Below are 11,031 nucleotides of genomic sequence, written 5' to 3'. Positions count from 1 at the left end.
CAAGTATCATACAGCACCTAAACAATAAAAGGAAGCAAAAAGAAGAACAACCGTGTCGAGACAGTCACGAATGTGAACGAACGCGCTCGGGACATTCGCCAGCCAGGCGCCCCCCTTTCAAGTTTGCGCTTGCGGACGACCTCTAAGCCTCCGAGGTGGAGGAGCAGGAAAGTGGTGGAACTGGCCGACGGGAGGCGTACCAACACCCGCCTGTGGTACTTGGACCTGGAACTGGGCTACGAAAACAAGATGAGAGTCAGTCTCCAAAAGGTCCAGTGAATAAGAGATAGGGTGACGAATAACATTACCATGTATGAACGAATCAACCTCATCCTGCTGCGTCTGCCCCTCCATAAGATGCTGCCCATCCCCCATCTGCCCCTGATCCAACTGCAGCCCCTGAGCATCCTGCTGCACCACACCCCCCTGCCTTCTCCTAGCAGGACTACTACTCGGCAACGTCCTCCCCTCATCATCCCCTTCATCCTCGACCATCATCGCCGAAGTTCTCCTCGCGCGCTTCTCAGCTACCGTCGTCGACTGCCTCCTCGTCTGGTCAATTTGTCTGTGTCGCTTCTCCTGCTGCTCCATGCGCACCTGGCGCTGCACGTCTTCGTTCTCGATGGCGTAGATGGCGGCGATGCGCATTTGGAGCTGCGCGAGCATTTGGACGCGCTGTGGTTTGGCCATTTTGCGGTATTCGCCTTTGAATTGTTGGAACGTGTCGCCTGTTAGGCGGAAGACGGCTTGCGATACACCTGCTACGGCGAGGGCTGCGGACGTTTCTGCGTCTGGAGTCGGACCCTCCGCGGCGGCAGCTAAAAGGGACTCCAAGTTAGCCATTACCCCCTCAAAACCCGTTCGCATCAAAAGAAAGAAAGAAAGAAAGAAAGAAAGAGTGTTTACCCTCGTTCCCATCCGGCTCCCCATCCGCATCCCTCTCACTAACCCCCGGCGTCGGCGGCTCCGGCGTCCCCGGCTCATGATTATGCTGATCACAAATAACCGTCAAGATCCAACCGCCCATCATCTTACGATTGACGGCCTTGGCCTTCCACGGACAGTCCGTCTTCTTGGTGCTCGTCTTGTGCTTGGTCGCCTGGCACTTGTAGGGGCGTCCGCCGCGGTCGCACACGAGGTCGCACCGCACCATCTCGTTGTTGGGCACGTCGGCGCCGCCGATCTTGCCGCGGTGCGAGCGCGCTTTCACGACTTTGTAGCCGTCGCTTTGCATTCGGGCGCTGAGGTCGGCGAAGAGGTCGTCGTAGGTTTTGTAGACGTAGGTTGGGCCGGGGGCTTGGGGGCCCGGCGTGAGCATGCCAAACATGGTGGGTGGGAGGGGGGAGGTGAGGTGTAGCTGCTTTTCGGCTTGGTACGTGTAGGAGAGTCGTGGGAGCCGGGTAGTGTCGAGGTCTCCGGAGCGCCCGGTGGAGGGGGAGCTTGTTAGAGCTTGTTGGAGAGCTTCTCGTGGAGCTGATGAGTGGGCGTGTGTGGATTTAGAACGCGATGGGTGCGAAACATGATGCGCCACTATGACCCGGACTTGGCAGCTGTCAGCCCACGTTTTCCTTGGGAACAGTCAGCGTAGATACATTACCCCGCCAAACCTGTTGACCCGATAATGGAATAATTATCCTCCTTTTGTAGAAGCCAGGACTTTGCATCAAAGCGAAGGCACTTCAAAAGGAGATCGTAAAACGTCTTCAACATGATCATTAATATTACTCGTACTCCGTAAAGCTGTAAATAAAATCTGGCAAATGCCCGTTTCCTGCCCCATTGCTTCGAAATGTCCCTAACTTCCTGACCCAGGATCACGGACAGTGGGGGTCTGGATCCCGCACTGACTTTTTTGCCCCTGCACCCTCTTAACGCGTCTTCAGCCCTAGAGACGCGACCAGAAATGAAAGTCTACTTTCCAAGTCCTCTATGCAAATCCACCTCCTTGATCCTCCCAAATTCAAGGCAGAAGACTACATATCGACGGCCCGCCAAGATGACAACTCCCGCATCAGGGAAGAAAAAACAAGCCTCCCTAACGAGCTTCTTCTCGCCGAAATCTACCACCCCATCCAGCAGCCAATCCCAGAGACCCAAGCACCCGCCGACCTCTAGTCCGCTCCGACCCTCCGAGCCGCTACCGGCGAGGAAGAGACCGCTCGAAGAGGATGCCGATAAGGGCAACAACGGATCCGGAGCTTCGAAGAGGCAGAGGCCCGCCAAACCGGCTGCTCCGGTGATAGATGAGGATGTGCCAGCGGAAGACCTCGAGAATAACAAGCCGAGATCGTCGCCGAGGACTGATTATTATCTCTTCGGATCGAGCCAAGATGGACTAGACGTCAGCCCCGAAGTTGTGCGTCGGCGGGAGGACCTACATAGGAAATTCGTGAAGAAGTTGGGACATCCAGACAGTCTGGTTTCTCTGCGCCGTCTTGTATCAGATCAGGATGCAATAGTCGCGGGTGAAGATGGCGGCGATGATGACGCCGAAGAAGAGGAAGCACCACCACCTCCGCCGAAGGGTAGGAAGACTGCCAAAGGTGGAAAGGCGAATAAATTGACACCAATGGAGATCCAGTTCCTGGACATAAAGAGGAAGCACATGGACACCGTTCTCATTATGGAGGTCGGATACAAGTTTCGTTTCTTGGGAGAGGATGCTCGCATTGCGGCCAAAGAGCTTAGCATTGTCTGTATACCCGGGAAATTCCGATACGATGAGCGTATGTATATCTACTACCTTGTTATCTGTACCTTGATCTGAGAGCTTGTCGATTTACTAACAGCCGTGATAGACCCCTCCGAGGCCCATCTCGACCGATTCGCGTCCGCGAGCATCCCCGTTCATCGCCTACCCGTCCACGCCAAGCGCCTCGTCGCCGCAGGCTACAAAGTCGGAGTCGTCCGGCAGGTGGAAACCGCCGCGCTAAAGAAAGCTGGGGACAATCGAAACACCCCCTTTATCCGGAAACTCACCAACGTCTACACAAAAGGAACCTACGTCGACGAGATCGGCGAGCTCGACCAGTCTACCACTGGAGCGCCGTCGGGTGGCTACCTCCTTTGCATCACGGAAACTCCCAGCAAAGGTGGCGGTACCGACGAAAAGGTTGACGTGGGCATCCTCGCCGTCCAGCCTGCTACGGGCGACATTATATATGACAGCTTCGAAGATGGCTTCATGCGCAGCGAGATTGAGACGAGGCTCTTGCATATTTCCCCCTGCGAGTTCCTCATCGTCGGCGACCTCACCCGAGGCACGGACAAACTTATCAAACACCTTTCCGGCTCGAGCACAAACGTCTTCGGGGACAGGAGTCGAGTCGAGCGGGTGGGAAGGTCCAAGACCATGCCTGCCGAGTCACACTCGCATGTTACTCAATTCTACGCCGACAAGCTGAAGCAGGGTATGGGTGACGACGATCGAGCAGGCGCCTTGCTCGATAAGGTCCTCCACCTTCCCGAACAAGTCACGATTTGTCTCTCTGCCATGATCACGCACCTGACGGAGTACGGCCTCGAGCACATCTTCGACCTGACCAAGTACTTCCAGAGCTTCAGCACACGCTCGCATATGCTCATCAATGGTACCACGTTGGAGAGTCTTGAAGTCTACCGTAATGCGACCGATTATTCGGAGAAGAGCAGCTTGTTCTGGGCTCTCGACAAGACGCACACGCGTTTCGGCCAACGATTATTGAAGAAGTGGGTTGGCCGACCTCTTCTCGACAAGGAGAGACTAGAGGAACGAGTTGAAGCCGTAGAGGAGCTCCTCGAGAACCAGTCCACTGCCAACGTCGATCAGCTCGAGAATCTCCTCGCCCATACCAAGACCGACCTAGAGCGTAGTCTAATCCGTATCTACTACGGGAAATGCACCCGCCCCGAGTTGCTCTCCGTCCTCCAGACCCTGCAAAGGATAGCGACGCACTACGCTCAGGTCAAGACCCCCGCCGACACAGGATTCCACTCCCGTCTTCTCGGCGATGCCATCTGCTCCCTCCCCCTGATCCTGGACACCGTCATATCCTACCTCGACAAGATCAACCCCGAAGGCGCGCGCAAGGACGATAAGATCAACTTCTTCCGCGAAGAGGAGCAAACGGAGGCCATTCAAGACCACCTAATCGGCATCGCCTCTGTCGAGCAGGAACTCGACAACCACAAAAAAGTCGCCACGGAAAAGCTCGGCTGGAAGATCCCCGTGAAATACGCAACAGTCGCCGGCATCGAGTACCTCATCGAGGTGAGCAACTCCGACATCAAACGCGTACCCGCTTCGTGGATGAAGATTAGCGGTACGAAGAAGCTCTCGCGCTTCCACACGCCGGAAGTCGTGCGTCTGATGAGCGAGCGAGATAGACACAAGGAGGCGTTGGCCGCCGCGTGCGATGACGCCTTCAAGGATCTTCTGTCCTCCATCTCCGCAGACTACCAACCCCTCCGCGACGCCGTATCCTCCCTCGCGACCCTCGACTGCCTCATGTCCCTCTCCAAAGTCGCCTCCCTACCAGGCTACTCCAAGCCCACCTTCCTCCCCTCCGACTCCCCGCCCACAATCTCCATCAAGGACGGCCGCCACCCCATCGCAGAACACACCCTCCCCCACGGCTACATCCCCTTCACATCCACTCTCTCCTCCCCCTCCCCGCTAGCCTACCTCATCACGGGACCCAACATGGGCGGGAAATCCTCCTTCGTCCGCGCTGTAGCCCTCCTCGTCCTCCTCGCCCAAATCGGCTCCTTCGTCCCCGCCACTTCCCTCTCCCTCACCCTCTGCGACGCCATCCACACCCGCATGGGAGCCCGTGACAACCTCTTCGCGGGAGAATCGACATTCATGGTCGAGGTCAGCGAGACCTCTCGCATCCTCCGCTCCGCCACGCCCCGTAGCCTCGTCATCCTCGACGAGCTAGGCCGCGGTACATCCACGCACGACGGCGCCGCCATCGCACACGCCGTCCTCGAACACGTCGCGCGCGAAACGAAGTGCCTCACCCTCTTCATCACGCACTACCAGAACCTCGCCCGCGTCGCCGACGGCCTCGGGGGCGGCCTCGTCAAAAACGTCCACATGCGCTTCCAGGCTACCACCGCCCGCCAAGACGACAACCAGCTTTCCTCTTCCTCGCCCGCTGAAGCCGCCGCCGCACAGGACGGCGACGCCGACCCCGCCGACGAGGAAATCACCTTCCTCTACGAAGTAACAGAAGGCGTCGCACACCGCTCCTACGGCCTAAACGTCGCCCGTCTTGCGCGCATCCCTCGTCCCATCATCGACCTCGCCGCCTGCAAGTCGCGCGAGATGGAGGCCGACGTGCGCGCGAGGCGTCTTCGCGCTGCGTCTTCCCTTTTGCAGAAGCTCCTTGGGCCGGGGCTGTCTGGCGAGGAGGGTTCTTCGGAGAACATGGAGCAGCTCGTGTCGTGTATCGAGCAGCTGTAGGAATTTTTTTTAATCTTCTCTTCAATGCTAAAGTTTCCTTGTGTTCACATTCAAGTTGATTAGTTTGTAATAATACTCTATTGCGTCTCGGTCTTGTTCTACTTCGACCGCACTCTTCCTTTTTCTTCCTGTGACCTCAAGCCTTGTGTGCCATGCCACTCCGAGATCTTGCGAGTGTTTCGATCTCTCTCTCTGTCCACGTCTCTACAGTCATCGTTTCTGACCGGAACTGCAAAAGAAGCCCCAAGACCTACGTAGAACTATCCTTGCGCATTAGAAAGCCCACTACATCACAAGCAAGGGGCACGCCGACGGAATATGGAGCGTGGACCCCACTGACGATCACTGGCAACATGGTGGAGGCAATAACAATAATATATTTACCGACCTTGAAGATCCCCGCATGTACAGATGGGAAAGACTTTAGCTCAAGGCCATTGTAAAACAATGAAAAGTGAGAAAAACTACATGCTATATGCGGGGTTTCGTGTAGGATACTCGAGAAGTCGAGATTCCATGATGCATATGTCGGGCAAAAAACGAAGTAAAAGAAAAGAAAGCAAAAAAGACTGGAAACAACTTTTCCCAACAGCCCTATCACTGCCTCGGCTCGATCGTGCCGAGCTGGTCCAGAATTGGAAATCAAGCATGGCATGCCTCAACGCCGTTCATAAACTTCGTTACTCGTTCTAGGACCCGTTAGTCTCCTCACAATAAGGTCGATAGATGCTCAGAGACACTTACAATCATTCGACAACAAGAAAAAGAAATGAAAACAATGAAAATGCCGAGTATCAAGGATGATGCCCGAGAAGCCGAGGGGGAAATCACGGAAGGAAAACAAAAAATCGCCGCAGAGGATGCAAGCTGTAGCCGTTTAGACTCGTTGCACACAGTTGACGATAAAAGCTAAGGGAAGGCTATTCCGCGAGGAGTTCAGACGGAATTCTCATAAAAGGCGTCCCCTCCTTGAGTATTGGCATTGAGTGCTTCACGGCCACGGCGGATAGCCAGGTAATGACTGAACATTTCCTGTTGACTCATGCCGTTGACAGGTGTGAAAGTGCTAGAAACGACATCGGGCCGATAGGAATTCGAAATAGAGCCTCCAAATGGGTTCAGATGAAATTCACTTGGTTGAAAACACAGAGGATTGCTATTCAGGCGAGTCGGCATCCCATGGACGCCGTCACCCGCCCCAGAACCAAAGATATTGCCATTTCCCTGGTGATGGGAAAGTCCATAACCAGAAGAAAAGTTCTCTTTGCCAGACTGGAATACCCTCAGAGGCAGCTGATGTTTGGGGACAGTGGTGGGAGAACTGATAATTGAGTTGGAGCCAAGGCGCTGAAGGGCAATCCGATGACTTGAAAAACTAGAACGAACAGTTAGCTTTAGGCATCTCACCTACAGTCCCCCTCTATCGATTGACAAGGCTCGAGTAAGATCTCCGTACCTTTTACTAATGCGGGAAAGCTCGCTGGAAGGTGCTCGGTCTGGACAAGAAGGCGCAATAGTTAGTATCCTCATCGCAATCAAGAGGGGCCACTCGTGATTCCGATATGCCGCACTTGCGTCCGCTCATTACAAACAAAATTCAGTGGTGTTCCGTCATGGTCGAAAGGCAGTGAAATGAGGATCTTCTCAAGGGTGTAAAGTCGAACAAATATGGCAATGTGTGGAGGAGGGTGGTTTTGCGTGACACTAGTCAGTGGGCGGGCCAGATTGTGCGCCTTTACTGACAATGAGAGAGATTTCCTCCGACAGAAGAATCATCTCCGTCGGCGCCCTGATCCTCCGGATCAGCGTCCTTGGAGGAGTTCTCCTCGTCCTCCACCATAGAGTCCTCAGCGCCAGTGGCGGACTAGATAAAATGTTAGGTCTCTGAAAGCCAGCGTTAGCGGTCTGGGGGATGATACTTACAGGGCTAGGGGGCGGCGAAGGGCGATCGAAGACGCTACGAATGCGCATAAAGTTGAGATTCATATCGAAGACCATCTCGATAGGCTCGACTGCATCAGAGTTAGCCTTCAACTGCGCCGTGAGGGACGCACTCTTGCGTTGGTTCCGGTTCTTTTTCATCTCATCCGTTGCGGCATCGAAAACGCCCATTCCGGGGTAGACGGTGCCCTTAAGCTTAGGGCCGCTGCGTGTCTGCACGGTGTCCTCATCTATGTCCTCTGAGACAATAGAAGATTCGTCCGTGGGAACGATAGCGAGACTGACTCGCTTCTTGGCACGCGGGCCGTCGCCTGCATCGTCCTCGTCCTTAATATAAGGCATCTTGTCCTTGATCTATAACCATGTTCCATTAGTGATCGAGATAGGTGGACGGTTTGGGATTATGATCTTTCTCTCTCACCTGCTGGTTCAGATCATCTTGGGCCTTTCGCTTCTTCTTGTCCTTCTTCTCACGCTCTGCCATACGGGCGGCGAGAAGAGATTGGATCTCGTGCTCGGCATACCACTTGTTGAACTTATCGATCGACGCCTTGGCGTCGGTGTCCGTCATGGCCTTAATCAAAAGCTTCTGGTGAGCGCCAAGGTGGCCCTTTGAGCCAACGTGGGTCAAAAGATGAGAGGGGTCCGAAAACTTGGGCTCATCAGGGCAGGCGTAACAAATGAGGGGGATCTTGCTGAGCTTGTTGTCCGATCGACCCTTGGACGCGCCTGTCTTCGAGGCAGAAGAGTCCTACTCGTGATGAGGGCACAGTTAGCGAATCGACTTTCCCACCTTGAAGGAAACAACTGAGATAGACCGAAAACAGGTGTCTGACGCATTTCTGGGCGTAGGGGAGAAACGAGGAAATCGGATAACCGACCGGGGAAACGCGCGATATGTGCAGGTACCCGTGTCACAGCTGGCCATCAGAAAAACAAAGGCCAGTCCGAGGACCAGGAAAAGGTAGATAGACAATGATTGAAACGTTTTGAAGCAACTTACCGATGAATTACCCTTCTTTCCACCTCGAGTCTGCTTGCCCGGCTTTCGAGGCGAGCTAGGAAGGGGGGTACGTCCAGACTTCGCCATTGTGTCTGACTCGTTTTCCTCAAGCTGGTTGCTCGGCTCGGCTTCAGTGAGATTCTGATGATGAAGGTCGGACTGAGGATCGACCTGATAATCGAGAGGAGGTTGAATCGAAGCCTCAGGAGACTGGGGTTGATTGGAGATGAAACCTGTTGCAGCTTCTTGGCTCGAAGGCAAGTCGAAGGACGGGTTCGCGTCAATCAGAGGCTCCTGGTACTGGAAATGGCCCAAGGGGACGGGTTGAAACTCGGTAAGCTGCTCAGATGGAACAGCCGGGGCGATGCCAAAGTTATGGTGAACGTAGTTGGGATCAGACAAGATCGTGTTTGGGTCAAAGGACGCGGGATCAAGGTTAGTAGACGTCGGAACGAACGCGTTTGGCTCGAAGAATGTGTTTGAAGGTTGGTCAAGAAAAGAATCGGTGTCGAAAAAGTTCCAGTCGAGCTGGTACTCGGTGTCAAGAAGATCCATGGAAGCCTCCGCCATCAGCTCCGTAAAGGTCCTCTGCATATCAGCATCTCCTTCGTTGCCTTCAACTTCCTGAGGAAGGAGGCCAGGGGTAGTGAGCTGCCCATAGTTATCCCCTGTGTTCAGGGCAGTAGCTGTTGGTATGTAGCTCTCGCCCGTTTGAGACAACATTTGGTTATCGTAGGCAAGGTTGTCTTCGCCCTGGGGCAGGATGATGTCACCAGGCATGTTTTGGTCAACAGCACCTGAGTTGCTGCTGCTCTCACCTGCCATTCGGGGCTCGGGAGAGCTAGGAGGGGGAGGACCTCCCTGAATCAAAGTACTAGAGTCTGTATTCTCCATCTCTGTACCCTTGAGATGACACTATTGTACATGTCAATGGGGGTCCAGTGCAGCATAAGCCAGTCTTGCCAAACCAGGTAGTGGAGGGGGGTGGATGCATTTGATGGAGGGGGTGAAAGTGAAGATACCTTTGATGGTGAAAAGGGAATTGATGAAGTTCCAGACAATGACAGTTGATCTGATGGTGGTCAAAGGATGTGTGAAGGTATCAATAGATCCACTTGGATGACCTGTATCAGATGTGAATCTGGGGTGTAGTATATAGTAAGGACTTGGGAAGAGGAAGCCAGAAAACGAGACTGCGATTCTGACTGGCGACAGAGGGCGTGTGGTGTGAGAGTGGAAGAGTTTGGGTTGGGGACCCCAGGGGTGGAAGTTTCTTCTGCTCACCTGGGAGACGAGACTCCATGAAACATGTCAGATGTGTAGATGTGGAGGAAGGTGCTTTCAACTAAATGTCAGGAAGGTGCTTGGTAGTGACTGGAGCAAGAGCTTGTGGGCAAGGTGAGGAAGGTGCTGGTGGGAATATGAGGAAGGCGCTGATGACTGAGGTGAGCTGAGATGTTGCAGAGGAAGGTGCTGATGGTACAAGTGTAGGTTTTTGGGGCCTTGGGGAGCCTAAGACAAGATACAATTCAATCAGCTCTGTAGCTCCCACCAGCGGTAAGTGTATTAAATCCCGAAAATGGTCGGCAGACTTGAGTAAGGATGGACGGCTCATCTTCTGTTTCTTGGGGAATTGGATTTGGCATTTCCTTGGCTTGGGCGGTAGCTCGAACCGGTAAAGTACATTTAGTTGTTGAATAGAAATATCCTCTGTATCCATGGTCTTGGGCATTTGGTGAGAGACTCAGGGTGAAAGGGAGAACGAGGCACCGAATTTTGGGTGTCAGCAATGTTGGCCACTACGGGCAGGTGAACGGGCGCTCATGGTAGATTTAAGAAATTATTTAGCTTGGTCTTGGGAAAACGATAAAAGATAGGTCCGCCGGCGGGTCTGCAAGGAAAGGATCTTGACAGGATTTGAATATGGACTTGGATTAGGAATTCCTCAAGGTGGATGGAGAAGGGGTGACGATGTTTTCCGCCCTGGCCGGATCGTAGAGTGTCTGATCTTGGATAGCAAGTTACAGGAGTTTGGAAATGGATGGAACAGGCATCATCTAATGGTCGAGTTGCAGTTTTTCAAGTCTTAGAAGCCGGGTATCGGCTATAGATGGCCTGGTTGTGAAAGGAGCAGGGTCGGCTTAGGATCTCGTCATGTCGCGGTCAATACGGTATGAGATCCGCGTCCCTCATGCCCAGCGGCAGTCTCCCGATACTAGGCTTCTTATTTGGGGATCCTTAATCCAGAGAACTATTTCCAATCGAGGAGCGGAGACTGTGTTTATAACTACCACCGTCGTTTGGCGGGACCCATGGTGGATTTCTGGGATGAACAACATGGTTAGTCAAACCGATCGACTGGACAGCTAGAAGTGATGAGACGACTCGCCAATGGCATTAATATTTCCTTTTTTTATTCTAACCTACAGGATACGTATGATGCAAAGATGTATGGCTGCTAAGCACAGGGCAATCTCACACAATGTCAAGTGGCGCCCTTGAAAAATGACCATTAAGCTTGCTCTTCTCTTGCCTTGTATCCTTGCTACCATGGAACGCATAGCTAGCAGGTTATTAGATTGCAAGAGGTACACCCACATGAGCTCGACCATCTGCTCGTGCGTGAATCAAGGTATATGAT

At 53.6% G+C, this 11,031-nt stretch overlaps 3 protein-coding genes across 3 annotated transcripts; 1 reads left to right on the top strand and 2 right to left on the bottom strand.

The window, feature by feature from the left end:
* Window positions 1-117: 117 nt before the first annotated feature.
* Window positions 118-1,327, bottom strand: SAPIO_CDS0751 (uncharacterized protein; the record flags this gene model as incomplete). The annotated part of the gene is made up of 3 exons (XM_016783460.1): window positions 118-236; window positions 309-818; window positions 907-1,327. 3 exons carry the CDS (start codon window positions 1,325-1,327, stop codon window positions 118-120), a joined length of 1,050 nt encoding a protein of 349 aa, XP_016646226.1.
* A 669-nt stretch (window positions 1,328-1,996) lies between these two features.
* On the top strand, window positions 1,997-5,446 carry SAPIO_CDS0750 (DNA mismatch repair protein msh-3; the record flags this gene model as incomplete). Its single annotated transcript, XM_016783459.1, has 2 exons — window positions 1,997-2,726; window positions 2,799-5,446. The coding sequence occupies 2 exons, from the start codon at window positions 1,997-1,999 to the stop codon at window positions 5,444-5,446; spliced, it is 3,378 nt and encodes a 1,125-aa protein (XP_016646225.1).
* Window positions 5,447-7,181: 1,735 nt separating this feature from the next.
* SAPIO_CDS0749 (uncharacterized protein) lies at window positions 7,182-9,284 on the bottom strand (the record flags this gene model as incomplete). Its single annotated transcript, XM_016783458.1, has 4 exons — window positions 7,182-7,310; window positions 7,370-7,741; window positions 7,809-8,138; window positions 8,391-9,284. 4 exons carry the CDS (start codon window positions 9,282-9,284, stop codon window positions 7,182-7,184), a joined length of 1,725 nt encoding a protein of 574 aa, XP_016646224.1.
* Window positions 9,285-11,031: the final 1,747 nt, after the last annotated feature.

This window comes from Scedosporium apiospermum (genome assembly GCF_000732125.1).
Source record: "Scedosporium apiospermum strain IHEM 14462 chromosome Unknown SEQ_SAPIO_0033, whole genome shotgun sequence".
NCBI classification, from domain to species: Eukaryota; Fungi; Ascomycota; class Sordariomycetes; order Microascales; family Microascaceae; genus Scedosporium; species Scedosporium apiospermum.
The sequence above is the reverse complement of the archived record's forward strand: the minus strand, read 5'-3'. Positions and strand labels throughout refer to the sequence as shown.